The sequence below is a fragment of the Pistacia vera genome, unplaced genomic scaffold, assembly GCF_008641045.1.
Source record: "Pistacia vera cultivar Batoury unplaced genomic scaffold, PisVer_v2 Contig225, whole genome shotgun sequence".
Taxonomy (NCBI): Eukaryota; Viridiplantae; Streptophyta; class Magnoliopsida; order Sapindales; family Anacardiaceae; genus Pistacia; species Pistacia vera.
This window is the reverse complement of record NW_022196030.1, coordinates 1,644,336-1,661,218: the sequence shown is the minus strand read 5'-3', so window position 1 is coordinate 1,661,218 and position 16,883 is coordinate 1,644,336. Positions and strand designations below refer to the sequence as shown.

General features: G+C 35.8%; 1 protein-coding gene and 1 pseudogene across 1 annotated transcript; one reads left to right on the top strand and one right to left on the bottom strand.

Annotated features, from left to right (window-relative positions):
• Window positions 1–2,046: 2,046 nt before the first annotated feature.
• LOC116130788 lies at window positions 2,047–3,216 on the bottom strand (annotated as a pseudogene).
• An 11,677-nt stretch (window positions 3,217–14,893) lies between these two features.
• LOC116130840 (transcription factor MYB44-like) lies at window positions 14,894–16,172 on the top strand. The gene has a single exon (XM_031416527.1). The coding sequence runs from the start codon at window positions 14,985–14,987 to the stop codon at window positions 15,882–15,884; it is 900 nt and encodes a 299-aa protein (XP_031272387.1). The 5' UTR covers window positions 14,894–14,984; the 3' UTR covers window positions 15,885–16,172.
• The last annotated feature ends 711 nt before the right edge of the window (window positions 16,173–16,883 follow it).

The window sequence follows — 16,883 nt, the reverse complement described above, 5'->3', positions numbered from 1 at the left end:
ATTGATGTGATTTTTGGATTGGATTGGAGATTTGGGAGATGGGTTCGTATCATTTTTGGATTTGGGAGTGGGTTTGGTTTATTTTGATGGGAAGAGAAGCTACCAAGACATGGAAGAGTTTATTGGGTTTGAGTAAGGGGCCTTGACCAAAGGCAAAGAGTAGGAGTTTGAAGTTGGCAGCCATGTGAGAAAGAAAGAGGTGACGCCAGTGAAAGCAAAGAGGAGAGGCTTAAAGGGAGAGTGATGAAAAGGTAAGATTGGAGGAGGGAATGAGCCTTAAGAGACCCTTTGGGATTCTTGAAGTTATGTGATAACAATAGCTCAAACATGTATGGCTAGAATCCATACCTTGAGTAAGTTCTTGATTTCATCTTCCATCTCTTTGTTATTACTCTTGATCTCTTTGTAGCTTCACTCTCTATAGTTTGTCTAAATCTCTCTTATTTTTTCATATTTGTGTGTTTATCACTATAATACCAAATTACATTTCAGCATATCACATTTAATTACATTTTAGATGATGCACTACCAAGTCATGACTAATTGCCATAATATTGGCTAAAGTAAAGTCGTACTATTTTTTTTTTTTTTTTACTATATATAATACTAACATGACTTTTATGCGAAATGCCTGAAAAATGGAACTTAACAAAGGCATGAAAATTAATTAAGTGACTTTCGTTCCTCTATTTTATTAATTTTGATTCAACACTAACCATATTTTGGCCAATAAATTTCTCCAACAAAAAATCAAAATGCATAATACAAACGTAACATTCAATATGATTCTTTAGACCTAAACTTAACATAAGAATAACGTGAATATAGATAGCGTTACTTACAAGAATATAATAATATAGATGAGCGTTAGGACTTGGTGAAAATACAATATATTGAAACTTTTATAGGTTTGTAACATAAGATATATAAAGTCATACTTGTCAACATCACACTCATTAATTCGATTTTTTTTTATGTAAATAATCACTGTTTTAAAAACCAACATGGGGCTAAACCTGGTAAAATGGTCGGGTCTCGATTGACCAGTTTAATCGATTTGACCGATGGATCAAACCAATGACATGTCACATAAAAAAAAATTCAAAATTTTTGTATCGACTCACATTAGCATGGTGACTGTTTCCGGTGCATGTTGCATGCGTCAATGTCAGTCTTTTTTCCCCTTTGTCCAACTGTTTTCTCACCCAAAATCACCCCTGTCACCACCACTAGAACCCCCACACTCTCCTCTCGAAACTATCCCTTTATCTCCTCTCATTACTCACCGATCGTCGACCATGGCAACGCGTCAATCAACTTCCATTTGCTGGTTTCCGCACTGTTTCGAGAGAGACAACTCCAACCACCACCACCCTTAGACTCATTGGCTATTTTCGCTACAAAACCCCCAAAGTTTCCAAGCCAATCCACCCACCAATCGTTGGCAATTAGAAGCTAGGTTTTTGCCTTTTCTTGGCCAAATTCCGACGACTAAAACTTAATTGGAAACCACCTCTTGACTCACCGTGATCAACCCTTCAAAGCCACATAACCCCGATTTATGTTTACCTACCAAACGCCGTCCAAAAGTCGCCGTGATCTGAGTTTTGATTCACTTGTTTTTCCCCAAAACCGATTGGACCAACGGTTTGCTAACATGACCTCAATCCAACCGCAGGTCTACTAAGTGAACTTAGACCCCCGGTTTTAAAACCGGCCCACTCGGCTTAGTGAACATTTGCCAGTCGAACCGTTAAACTGGCCAGGCCAGATGGGGTTTAAAACATTGAAATAATAGAAGGATTATACTAATCCACTAAACATGAGAAATAAATACAACATCTCTTCTTTAGAAAATATAGGTTATTCGCTGATAGGTTGAGGATATACATATATTTTATGAAAACAGAATTGGATTCAATATGAGAGTTGTACCTATACACACTTTCACATTTAGAAAATCGAAAATATGATTCCAATATTTGGTCGTAAGAGATGAACTGTTAGCTGAAGAAAAGGAAAGAATTGCACAAAATCGAGCACTAACTAATAACCATTATGTAATACATTTATGGACTCTAACTTTTCCTGTTGCACTAACTTGAGAATCCGTACAATACACTCATAATCGGTTTCATTTTCACTTAACTTAACTCTAATTATTGTTAATTTATCAATTCTTAGCACTCTTTTGATACAATCTACCAAAACTGCTAACTCCCCTAGGGCCTTTTCATCTGAATTGCTTCTTATAGTTGAGGGAAAAAACAACCAAACACCAGTCACCGCCACGAACACCACCGTCAACAGCCCCGAAACCATCGAGGGCAACTGCCACCGGTCAGCCAAGCCTTTCTTAACCAAAATCTCAGCAGCTACACACACTCCTTGTAGGACAAAAAACCAAGTGACCTCCCATGTGAAGACGTGCGTGTTAGATTATAAAAAGCGCCTCATGCATGAGACCTGAGACAACGAATGTGGCAACGACACCTAGCAACTGGCCCCACTGTCGTCCGACTACAAGACAGATATATGTTTGTACAGAACGTATACAGTAGGGCGTAGAATATTTGTGACCATCAGGTTCATCTACGGCCCCAAAAATCTTGTATTGAGGTGGCTAGATAGAGCTCATTGAACTGTGGCTCAAGCTCAAAGCCAAAATATGAGCTGGGGTGGCTCACATTGCCAGGCAATTTCAAGCTCAATGTACAGTGGCAACAATAAAGCGCTAAAATCACACGGTGATGTAAATATTGCCTATAGTCTAGACTAGAAGTAACATAACTAGAAGTACAATTTGATGACTATTTGATAGAGTTAGAAACTTGATGTGATTTTTGGATTGGATTGGATATTTGGGGAGATGGGTTTGTGTCATTTTTGGATTTGGGAGTGGGTTTGGTTTGATTTTGATGGGAAGAGAAACTACCAAGACGAAATGGAAGAGTTTATTGGGTTGAGATAGGGGCCTTGACCAAGGCAAAGAGGAGGAGTTTGAAGTTGGCAAGCCATGTGAGAAAGAAAAGGTGACGACACGTGAGATGGAAGGAGGAGAGGCTTAAAGGGAGAGTGATGAAGAGGTAGAAGATTGGGAGGAGGGAGATGAGCCTAAAAAACCCTTTGGATTCTTGATGTTATTAGATAACAGTAGCTCAAACAAGTAATGGCTAGAATCCATACCTTGGTTAAGTTCTTGATCTCTCCTTCCATCTCTTCGTGGCTCTTCTCTTTGAGTTTGTAGTTTGTAGCTCCTCTCTCTATGTTTGTGCAGATCTCTAATTATTCATGTTTGATGAATTATTGTTGGATTACCGAAAGAAGAGGTCACATTCATTACATAAATTTTGAGATGGTGGAATCGTGGTTCAATAACTGATGGCCATTGAAGTGGTTAGAGTCGTGCATTAATTATTATTAATTTCTCCGTATTGTGGGACTGGGACAACTGTGAAATAAATTAAGAATGGCCCGTTTCAAGCCCAGATCACCCAAAAGCACTTCCGATGGCATGAATGTTTAGTACTTTAGTGATCTCAATATTTTCAAAATAACTAAACATTTAAACACTATTCCATATCCTTTTATTTTTTGTGTAAATATGATCGTCATTCTAGGTAAGCGAGAGCATATAATAATAAGTTTAATTTTCTCTGTGGTTGCAGCAACCATCTATCGAACCAGGACACTTAATACTAATACTTTCACAGCCCTAATAACATAGCATTTCTCTACAATTAACCAACTGTTAAATCCTACTAGATCGTAGCTCAGAGACGGTCAGCAAAAGATTTGAATCACGGATCCAACCAACCTCGAGTACTCCGTTACAGTGGTGGATCTAGAATTTAATTTCTCTTAATGGGGACAAAATATAACAAAAAAAAAAAAATTAAAATCAATCTATTATTATACTTTTTTTTTCATTACAATGAGCTTCAATAAAAAGTTATAAAATACAAATAAATATCTTCAAAAAACACAATTTTTGTAAAGTAAAACATTTTTTCTATAATTGTCCTTGACTATTTTCCTATTCTGAAAATGGATTCAATCTCATTGTCAATTGTATCAAATACTTTTTCTCAATATAGATAACCAAGCAATCATTCATCCATTGATCTCCCATTCGATTGCATAACCGATTTTTCACAGTTCATTTAGAAAAACCTCTTTAACAGTCGCAGTCGCACCTGATAAAACCAATGCAACTTTTACAAGCTTATACACCAACGTATGCAAAATTTCTTTTTTAAAACCGAACTAAATTCTTAACCAATCACAAACTCTTGTAACTCAGCAAATTTATCACAAGAACGTATGTCAATAACATAAATCTCAATCTGATTCTCAAGTACTATCAACTCAAATGAAAAAAAATCAAATAGATAAAGTTAAAATTGACCAAACCCATTTCCTTTTCCTTTGCTTCTTGTTCTTTATTCTTTATGGGCTTTTCTCTCTTTTCTTCATTTTTAACAAACACCCAATTTATATATAAAACAACTTCTTTGAATTATGAACTGTCCTAAGATTCTCTTATTCTCACCCTGACCTCATCCATTAGCTTTCTGATGTAAAAATTTCAGATTTTTCTCCCCTCATTAAATGCAAACCCAACAGTTCTTATTCCTTTCATTTTCACTCTCTGATAAAACTTTTAAAAACTAACAATCCTCTTGCATAAAAATAAAATCACAAAAAATATGAAATATATATACTCAAATTAAAAATAGGGTTTTACAAAAATAAAATCTAAACTAACCGTGGAGGCTGTTCCCAAAATCTCATAATTCTATAAGTGTAAAATTTAATAAATTAAGATATGGACCTTTTTTAAAAGTTGAGTGGAAACTCTAGTCCCCACAGTCATTAATTGGATCCGCCATTGCTCGTTGGTAAGGACCGAAGCAAAAAACAATGCCAAATGGGAATCCTGTATGGGATGGTGCTCTAGCATCATTAAAGCTTGTTCTAGGTACACGGTGGATTGAAAGAACTGAAGAGCGTTTGGAAACAGAGAAACAAATAGCCACACACAAATATCGAGCTAGTAAAAAAAAAGAACACATGCACGAACCAAAGAGCAGCACTCATGTGTGCGTCACGCAGATTAGCAGCGACTTTGAGGTATGACCTCGAGCTATCGAGTTACAACCTCGAGCTGCGACTTCTATTGTTGAAGTGGTCGCTAACTCCAACACATATATATTTTTGTCATATTTTATTAAGGATTTATATCTATTAAAAGATAGTATAATAATTTTATTTATAGTCATGAATTTTTAAATTTTAAATCTTTTTCACCATATTCATTCTCACCCTAAGCTAGTTTGCATAGTCCTCTTGCATCATCGATCGATTTTTTGATCGAATTTAACATTTTTTTTTACCAAGTTTGATGATAAACAAGGCACTGACATGCGTTAGAATTGAAGATTAGTGAGTATTATAGTCTTTTCATTATTTTTATCTTTTAACGTAAGAAAATTTCTAACAGAATATAATAGAAAGTGGGTAATAATCATTTTCAAAACTTTTGAGTACCATTTATTAATACAGCAAACTTGAGGTATGTGTAAGTCTTCCCTTAATTATTTTCAAATTCTTCGTCCGGCGGGATTGGGACAACTCGTGATAATAAATTAAGAATGGACAACCGTACGACATGCAATGTTGAATATTTGATATGAGCTAAAGACCAATGGAGCAATTCCCATTTCCTAAAGTAAAGCACCAAGCTAATATCCTTTTGATGTAATTATAATTTGTCAAATCAATGATCATATCAGTTGTAATATCAAGTTAAGCTCTTGATTGAATTAGAAAACCATCATATATTTTCAACGTTGATAAATTATTTGTACCATAATATCTTTTGAGTGGGGCCATATTTTGATTTTAAAGACAATGCATTTACATGACACAAGTTTTTGTTCATAACATAATTTAATTAATTTATTTGAACATAATGCTTTTTGTACAAAACATAATCTTAAGTTATTTAACCTAATATTGTCATCTTGGCTTCAGCTCAACCATTTTAATTTTAGAAACTAGTAGTGTCATCTCGTCTTAGCATAATAAATATTTAATTAATAAACATAATACAGTTGACTTGGACAGTTATAAAACCTCAAAATAAAACTACACTTAAAAAATTAGAATCTCTGACTTTATATATGTTAACAAAGGGATGTTACAGTTATAAACAAGAAAAATAAAAAAAAAACACTACATATTTGGTCTATTCAACTATTATTTTATATATTTTCACTTTTCACCGTCTCTTCTCAAATATTTTATTACATTTCTTTGCCTATTATACTTGAAAAATACAACCTCCATTCTTACAAAATAAACATGCATCGCTATTCTGTTCAAGGCATTTTTAATCTTCCTTATCAATCACCATTTGAAAATTACCCATCCAACTTTCCTTAGTCATAATAAATTTGGTTGCACTGGTGGACTTATTTTTGTAGTCCAACCAAATAGATGTACCAGAATTCATGTTTAACTCACAAATATTATATTAATGTCCAACTTTGATAATTAGAAATGATATTGATAGTTTTTGAAATCAAGAGAGAGAAGTTGTATTTATGCGTAAACCTTAAACTTAAAATCCAAGACAATCTCACCCTTTTGATTTTGGAAACTAAAAATCTCACCCTCAATTTGAAAAGTGAGATGTTAAAGTTAACAAAGATAAAAGTAACGTGGTTATTTATGAAATCAATGAAGTTAAATTTTCTAGTAAATAGAGGTAATAATGTATTTTACCTTTTAAAATTAAACATTAAGAACATAAAAGATTGACTGTAGGAAAGAAAGTGCACGCATTTATTGATAACTTATGGCACAATAATTTCTATCTTTCTTGGGCAAAAACACTTTCAATTAAACCTTATTCTAGCCTTTTTTTTTTTTTTTTTTTTTTTTGGTATTCGGGATGTTCAAGCCAGCTTGCACGCACCTCAACTAATCTTCAAGGTCCTGAAATTAACTGTTAGCTAAGTTTCCAATGGCTACTCTTATAAATAGTCATGTGAATTCGAACTCAAGACCTCTTAAGTAATACACCAAGAGTCCCAAACAAATCTTCAAGATACCTAGAGGTAGTTAACTTATTCTAACTTAATTATTACATTCTTAACACTTATATAATTTAAAATAATTGAGGACTCCTTAAAACATTTATCAAAATAAATTGTTTCTTAATAAAGGAGGGAAAAACAACCAAGTAGCAGTCACCACCACGAACACCACCACCAACGGCCTCGAAACCATTGGGGGCAACTGCCACCGAATGGCTAAGTTCTTCTTAATGAAAATCTCAACAGCTACACTTACACCTTGTAGCACAAAAAACCAGGTCACTTCCCACGTGGGAAGCACACGTAAGAGATGATAAAAAATCAATTCATGCATAAAACCTGAGACAACAAACGTGATAATGACACCTAGATATTGAGTCCACTGTTGTTTGATTATACGACTAAATATATGTTGTACTGGATTATACACGGTAGAGAGTAGAATATCTTTGACCATAAGGTTCCATCTACAGCCCCAAAAGTTTTGTAGTGAGGTGGCTAGATGGGGCTTGTCGAATTGAGGCTCGAGCTCAAAGCCAAAAATAAAAGCTAGGGTAGCACTCATGGTTAGGATAATTTCAAGTGAAAGATACACTTGGCAACAATAAAGGACTAAGATTGCATAGTGATGTATATGTTGCCGATAGTCATATACTAGAAATAACATAACACGAAGTATAATTTTGATGACTAGTTTGATAAAGTTAGAAACTTGATGTGATTTTTGGATTGGATTGGAGATTTGGGAAGATGGGTTCGTGTCATTTTTGGATTTGGGAGGTGGATTTGGTTTTATTTTGATGGGAAGAGAAGCTACCAAGACGAAATGGAAGAGTTTATTGTGTTGAGATAAGGGGCCTTGACCAAAGGCAAAGAGGAGGAGTTTGAAGTTGGCAAGCCATGTGAGAAAGAAAGAGGTGACGCCAGTGAGAAGCAAAGAGGAGAGGCTTAAAGGGAGAGTGATGAAAAGGTAAAAGATTGGGATGAGGGAGATGAGCCTTAAGAGACCCTTCGGGATTCTTGAAGTTAGGTGATAATAATAGGTCAAACATGTTGTAGATGTAAAAATCTACCTATACGGAAGGAGGGTCTGATCCCGTGAGGTTGAGGCCACTAGCGATCCACTGCACCTGCACACGTAGAAAAACAAACGCGTGAAGCGAACCAGAAACACCAAGGTGGTGTTTGCCGTAGGTACTCCGACGCTTAAGTCAGCAAGGTTAAAAGAGGCTAGTATAGTGAGGGCTAGGGAATAGAGAGATTACCGGAAGTCTAGTCGGAGACTGTGACTACGGCGGTGATGTAAAGCTCTCAAGTAAGAGCTTCGGCTGTGAAGGTGTAATGTAGTGTCCTTTGTGAGAGGGCTGGCCTCTGTTTATATAGTGACTGTCTGGTCTCTCAATCTTGATGGGAGTAGGATCCTAATGTGACTCTGATGCAAACCCTAGAAGAATTAGAGCTGTGGTAAGCTGTCTTACCAGTGTCCGGATAGGAAAGTGATTCTGATCAAGAAAGTAACTTCGAGTAGGAAAGTGTTCTGAACAGGAAAATGACTTCGAGTAGGAGATTGATCAGGAACAGGCATATGATCAGTGGGCCGTGGGCTCGGAACTCGCCTATAGGCCCAGGAAGTGAACTGGAACTGGGAGGCCCGTGCCCAGATGGTTTGGGTAGGCCGTATCTCGTATCGAATGGGACTAATCTGGCTTGGGCCTATTTGGGATTTGGGCCTTGTCTTCTTTTCACAAATGGTCCTGCTTTCCTATTTGGGCCGAGGACAATTTTTGGCCCTAACACATGCAATGGCTAGAATCCATACCTTGAGTAAGTTCTTGATTTCATCTCCCATCTCTTTGTTATTGCTCTTCATCTCTTTGTAGCTTCACTCTCTATAGTTTGTCTAAATCTCTCTTAGTTTTCNGTCCACATATTTACATCTAATTGGGTTTTTGATTTGCAGAGAGGAACTTTCTTAATTATAAATTGGGGACGTTGAGCATTGTGAATTGGACCGATTCAAGAGAGAAGATATTTTCACCGAGGCCTAAATATTATGATAATTGTTAATAAAATGCCGTAGTCAACTTGGACTGAGACACTATAACTTCCGGGTGAAGTTGAGAAAACGTTGGTTTGATCTAATCTAGCAGTAGCAGCCGCCCAGAGTTGTTAATATTATTGTTGAAGACATTTGGTTTGACACGTAATAAATTTAAATCCCTCTAACCTTACAACCATTGCAAGAGGTTGCTAGTAGTGGATGTGGATTCCTTTTGAAAAGACCCCCCCATATTTGATTGCTTTCCAAGCTTTAGTTTTATGGATGGAGACGTATAGACTTGTATTCAATTTAGCCAATCATTCACTTGATTAATATCTAACACGAAAACAATGTTGGTTGTAATCCACTTAATTATTTGATTTTTCCTAAAATAATTATTAGTGGATTACAAAACAATAAGTTGTGTGGGGGCTACAACTCCAACGCCCAATTTCGATCCATCCTTTGCCCGGTTTTGACTTTAATCAGTCAATTCCCAATGGGTCCATTCCCTTGTTTTATACAAATAAAATATTAGAATGAGAACCACGCTATCCACCTCAGTCTAAGGGGGGTACTCTTTATTCTTATCTAAATGGTTATAAAATTGGAACTCCATTAACTTCGTTCTCCATAGTGTAAATAACGTACATATGGGCAGTTGGAACATGTTTACGCGTGATCTTGATACCAACTATTCGCACTATAAAATATTAAGTTGTTTCTTAATACCAACTACTAGCACTGTAAAATATTAAGTTGTTTATAAAAATTATATGTGAACTATTATAATCGGATACAAAGACTAAATAATAAATAAGATATATGATTTTTAAAGTGATTTGGATGTTTAAAGCAAATCCTATATCTACTGCTTCTTTTATATACGAGAGATTACAAGAGGTTACGTAAAGCGAACAGCGAACTAAGGTACAATAACTGATTATTCATAGAGAATATCAAGTCAGTATCTTTTTTGTAGGTTATCGTTGCTTTAAAAATAAAAATTACAATAAGAATGAAAGTTCAATATCAGAATCCCAAAAATAAGAGGGAGAGTTCTCTATTTATAGTTGAGGAATTTAAGGTAATGATTATAAATCTACAAGTGGGTAGATGTCGTGTAAGTCCGTTATTGCCTCTCGCTGACTGATAATTTATGAAATATCCTCAAATTATCTGAGACTTAGACATGTGTGCGGTCCTCAATTATTTATAGACAAAACATAAATCTATTAAGTTGGTGACAATCATATTCTTTTTATCATAGGACAATGTGACAGCTCTTAGACGGAACAAAATCTTTTTGAATTTTGATTGGTACTGTTGAGGTATGCCAATGTGAGCCTTGATTTTTCAGTCACAATTGAACCTGAACTTGCTCAGGCCTTATAGGATGTCTCTTTCTAATGCTCTGTATAACAACTCACCTTCATCTGCATTCAATTCCTATTTGCTCTACTTGACTCAATTTCGATCAAACCTCAATTCATCACACATATATGGTTCTCCATTATGTATATTGTCAGGTAAAAACTGGACTTAAAAGACATAAATCAACTAAATTTTAATTTAATATAAGGGGGCCAAAGTTACGCCTTCTGGACTTAAAGACAGCTCCTAATTAGATAGGCAGAACCTATTTATAAGATGACTAATTATGAGTTATCATGTCACGATTATGAAAAAAAATTTATAAAATTGAATTATAAATATAGTATTATCCCTCTGAAAATTTTTTAAACATGGAAACTGATTTATAATAGGTATTTATTAATTTTGTACATAAATGCTGCTGTTAGTTGTAAATACGAGAGAGTTTTGGGATAAAAACAAATGTTATGGTTGGTTGTAAATATGAGAGAGTTTTGGGATAAGAACAGAGGGAGCGATCGAAAACTGAGAAGTTTGTGTTTGTAACTATAGTGATTGAATGATTAGATTTTTGAGTGTAGAATAGAATAAAATAGAAGCAATCTCTGATTCTTATCGGCTGATAATTCTAGTGTATCAGAGAATTGAGATACGTGTCATTAAAAAAAAGTTTGTGTTTGCGGAGAAACAGCTAAAAACACGCAATACGATAGCACACGGTGATAAACGTCAGGTGATCACATCGTACGGTGAATGATTCAGCAGAAAATCGTGAAATGGGCCCCATTCAATTTCCGAATCCCGAGAGTATGATTCTCTTTGGAACTCGGGGCAAGTGACTTATAGCTGGCAACAACTGACGTGGCTATATTTTTGAAATCCTACGGTTAGGTCGTTAAAGTTTCCAAACCACACTTGCCACATCACTCACTAACCGACAAACTATTGCTAACCCCACAAATAGACCCTACGTGGCTGATCAATGTACATGATTAGCCTACTAGCTGTCGGATATTTGGTGATCATTGATGTGTCCACGTGGCTGCCGATAAGGGTCCCATTCGAAACACAACGGGCCCATCTTAGGACAAATTGAACACGATATTTATGGGTTGGTCTACATCACTTTATGTGGCACACCAATAATTTAAGAGAGAGCATCACACCACCACTACCAACAAGAAAAGTTGTTTGGTTTGGGCCTTCCCTTGGGCCCACTTTATTCATTATTGTGGTCAAAACGCACGTTTTATCTTCTGTTTAATTTACTTTTTAAGTGAAAGCTTCCTAATCATATGGTTTTTACTATGAAGGGAGCCAGCTTTCATTTTCTTTTTTCTTTTATTCCCCTAATTTATAAAATTTCCGCCCAACTTTTTAATTTTCATATCTGTAAATTTCAGACTATTACATTACAATTTTTTATAATTAAAAAAAAAGAACTATTTTAAGATATAATTTGAGTAATCTATTTGGTAATAGTTTGTGATTGCGAAATTGTTTCAATTATACTCTAAGCTTCATGCCTAAGTAAAGTCTTAGTCGAAGTGAGTAATCTCTTTTTTATTTTTATATTACACATATTGTTTAAAAGAGATTGATTGACAGCAGAGATATAGGGCGACCTTTTTGTTATTTGTCAAACTCGTAGGATTTGAAAACCTATCACCTATCAAATAATCACCATTCACCAGCTGTTAACGCAAGCAGTATTGTAAAAGCCTACTGGCTTGTGTATTCTAATCATCATTACCACCACCAGTCAATATGCATTTCCTTTAATTTCTGAAACTTGATTAAGGCTCTGAGCAGTGAAATGATTCAATGATTCAGTGCTCCAACAGCATTATATTAGTGTCAATAAATAATGAGGACTATGTACTTAGTGTGGGGAGAAGAGAATCTATGCGCAGTTTATGCTTTCAATGCCTAATCTTTGATTTAAAATTTAAAATTATTCTTTTCTCACATGTAAATTAATAATCTTCTTATTTCCAATCGGTGGAGGAAAATCACTGATCACCACTTGCAGTTTATTGGGACTTGAAAAGAAAAATGCGAGCCAGTAGGAGGAGGAAGCACCCTTCCTCTTTCTGTACCATGTGCTTTAAGGCAAGCCACTCAAATCCCCTAATCATTTTAAAATTACAGGACTAATCCGTATTTGGTTGTACTTATATGTAAAGTTAACGCTTTTAAATGATGAGTTAGCTAAAGGCATAATTGTGAGAATCCAAAGCATTATTTTGCTTCAAAAAGTTTAGATACACCTTACCAGCGTGCCCATACATGGGACCGATGTGTTGTTTGCAATTAATCTCATGCATGAATCAGGCCAACACTCTAAACCCAAGTACTAACTGCTTCATTACTTAATACATCAATATTGTATTATGTGCAAACAACCCGTGGTTCATGTAACTGTAGGTAAGGGTATGTTACTGCTACTTTAAGCAAGATGGTATTTTTTTTTAATAAAGATTTTTAAGTATATGTTTATTTTTTTATTCAAGCTAACACAAAATAAACGGAAAATATTTATTCACAGATATTTAAAATTAGAAGATCAATGATTTATATAAAGAAAAAACTAAACAAAATAGAAGGGTGACGTGGAACTCAAGTGAGGAGCACACGTGTGGAGGAGTAAGTCACGTGAAGGTGGTTCGAGGAACGTAGCAGTACGGGTAAAGGACAGGACAGAGTTAGGTAAGAGATGTATGCGCGTGGCACGTGAGAGTGGGCTGTGTATGGCCCTTAAGAGTCTCAGACAGCTGTCTCCCTCTCCCGCGTAACGACTGCACGTTGAAAATTGGGAAACCCACATCACCTCTTCCCTCTTTTTCTCCTTTCCGTTTTTATTTCCGTTTTCGTCTTCTTTTTCCGTTTTTTCTGTTTTCTCTTCCCAAACGCAGTCCTACGCATTTTTGTGCCTCTTGATTACTTCATATCTTCTGTTTTCTACTGCTTCACCTGCTCCTATAATTGCAACCAATAATATTGTAATTCCTGCTTCCATTAATTTTAGCTGTTTATAGACCAAATTCCATCCTCTAATAAATGATTTAACTATAAACCTCCAATATACGATGTACCCTGTTATTGATTTGGTCTCCTAACCTAATTGCACTTAATTTCTCTTGCTTGATGCCAAATAAATTAAAATATGTGACCATAAATCATTTGTATGCTACACAACGGCAGCTCTATTCGTTGAGGAGAAATTGAAATTTGAAATATATTTATATGGAAGGCAAATTATTTGGAAATGTTTAGAGTGAGTGAAAAATAATGACGAAACAACTAAGGAAAATGGTGTGAAGAGAAAATGAGTAGTAATAAATAAAGCTGGTAAGACGGTGGAGTCGGTTTTGGCAGTACAGAAAGGAAAGGGATGTTATGACCGACACATGGCGGTGGGTGGGGTGTAGGCCGTTAGAGCCTATAGGTTGAGTATTTTTGAGTGGGCCTATAAGACAGGCTGGACTGACAGGATTGTAGTAGCCTTCAGTCCCCCGATTCTGCTACTTAACTTTGTCGTTTTTGGAGCCAACTCAGCATTTCCGTGCGTCCTTTTCTTTCACGAAATTGCTCTCCAGCCTGGCTTCGGTCAAAGTCATCCCTTCTCTCCCAACCGTACTCTTCATTTGATTTCTTTCCTTTTAATATTTATTTATTTTTAACGATAAGATAAAGATCACTCTCACTCTCTCCTTTTAAACCACCTTGTTTGTTTTTCTGATTTAACTTCTCTCTTACAACTTCCAAAAACTGTAATTGCTGGTATTTTAAAAATATAAAATTAAAAACTGAAAATCAGTTATGGGACCCGTAATTAGTTTCATGTTGATGTGGCGTGATTTTCGTGTGGAATAATACTTCGGAACAAGTATCTCCTAAATTTATTCTCATAACTTTGATATAAAAATTTATAATTGATTAATTTATAATAAATTTTATATAAATCGTATTAATTAATTATAAATTGAATATTATGAACTGCGATATTAAGATTACCAACAAAAAATTGTTATTGTATTATTTATCTTTGTGTGAACGTTGAGGAACTCTGCATTTGTGACAACTGCACGTAAGGCAGTTTTGATGGAGAGTGATTATACGTGTAAGTTGGGTAGACAAGGAGATGACGCGTGTCTATTTGACAGCTGTATGCTAGTAACTGCCTTGCCTGGAAGAATCCTCCACTCTCAACGGCTATCACCGGTCACTATAACCGGTTCATCCAGTTATCCCTATCTCTTTCGTATATATACATCTCTTCATTTCCCCGCTTGTTCTTCTTATCAGACCCAAGGTGAGGCTCAGCCTCCACCACTTTACATCCGAAATCAACCTTCTCTTTCTAGCACACAAAAATTATTTACATTTTCAAATTTCAAATTTCAAATTTTACCCTTTTTCTAGTTTCAAACTTACTTCTAGTTTTTTCTTAAAAATCTTATACCATGGCTTCAACGAGAAAGGATGTGGATCGGATCAAGGGTCCATGGAGCCCTGAAGAAGACGAAGCATTACAAAGGCTGGTTCAAAACTACGGTCCACGAAACTGGTCTTTGATCAGCAAATCGATTCCTGGTCGATCGGGAAAGTCCTGCCGTTTACGGTGGTGCAACCAGCTGTCACCTGAGGTAGAACATCGACCATTCACACCTGAAGAGGACGATACTATTATCCGAGCCCACGCTCGGTTTGGTAACAAGTGGGCTACTATCGCCCGACTTCTAAACGGCCGGACCGATAACGCTATTAAAAATCATTGGAACTCTACATTGAAGAGGAAATGTTCTTCGCTCGGCGATGATTTGAATGAAGATGATAATAATCCCCAACCATTGAAAAGATCGGCTAGTGTTGGGCCGGGTAACAATATTTCGGGACTGTACTTGAACCCGAGTAGCCCATCCGGATCCGAGTTGAGTGATTCCAGTTTGCCTGGTATTCAATCTCCAGTTTACCGGCCATTGTTGAGAACAGGGTCGCTTGCTCCAGTTGAAGCCTCTTCTTCCACAACGGATCCACCCACTTTACTCAGCCTCTCGCTTCCGGGATCTGGATCCGACTCTTGTGAGTTCACAAATAATGGATCTGGATCCTCATCCGGACCCGTTTTGAATTCTAATAATATGGTACAGCCACAGGTGGCACAACCACCTTTGGTACAAAATCATAGTGAAGGTTACGAAAAGCAGTTCTTTAGCACAGAGTTTTTGGAAGTGATGCAAGAGATGATAAGGAAAGAAGTAAGGAATTACATGTCTGGAATTGAACACAATGGACTGTGTATACAGACGGAAGCTATTAGGAATGCTGTGGTGAAGCGTATGGGTATTAGCAAGATCGATTAGAGAGAAACACACTAGTCAATTAATTGATCATCAAACTAGAACACTTCATCAGGGAGATGATAAAATGTGAAGAAAAAAGAAAACTGTCTTTGTTTTTTTGCTTTTTGTTTTAATTAGTCGCTTTATGGTTCCTTCGTCACAGAAAGTAATAATTTTGGTAGTGTACAGAGGGGAAAGACTGGGAATGAAGAAGAGAGGGTTTTGTTGATGAGGCAAAGAGAAGGAAATAATCTCTTTTGAATATAAAAACCAAACAAAATTAAAACATAAGATTTATTTTTGCAGTTACTTTATTTTTCTTTGTTAAATTTAATTGAAGAAGGAAGAAGGACAACCATTTTTGTTTGCATCTATAGAATCGAAATCAAAATTAGACAGTGCTACAAACAAACAAAATTTGGTAAAGGTAATTGAGTGGAACCGTGGAAATTAAAAGCATGTGTGTGAAATACTTTGGGACAAATCATGAAGCTGCACATATATTAGTTAAGTTGGATTACCAAATCCAAATCCAGATCCCTTCAATGCTCAACTTGTTCATGCTTTTTGAGGTAGAAATCAAGAGCAGAGAAATGAAGAAATGCCTCAATGAATAATGTTTTTGTTGGTTGTGCTGATTGGTACCATTTGATAAGGCAGAAAAAAGTGTTTGTAAAGTGAACAGTTGAAACAACCTTAAAAAAGATAAAAAACGTACATACCGCCTTTGACTAGAGTTGGTAAGCAATACTTTTATTTAGGTATCATCAAATATCTAAGACATCTGTGTATAAAAAAGCACAAGATTAAGTATAGCTGTATAGGCGTAAATGCGTTTAATATTCGTGTGAAGGCTTAATGCAAATTGGTATATGAAACACAAAGTCTTTGTCTGTCCATCTTCTTAATTCGTTTTCTTTGCTGACTCCATTTCTGGTTTAAGAAGATTGTTGTATTGAGCTCTTATTTTTCATTATTGTCTGCAGGGGTTTGATGCTCCAATTTAACAATCTCATATGT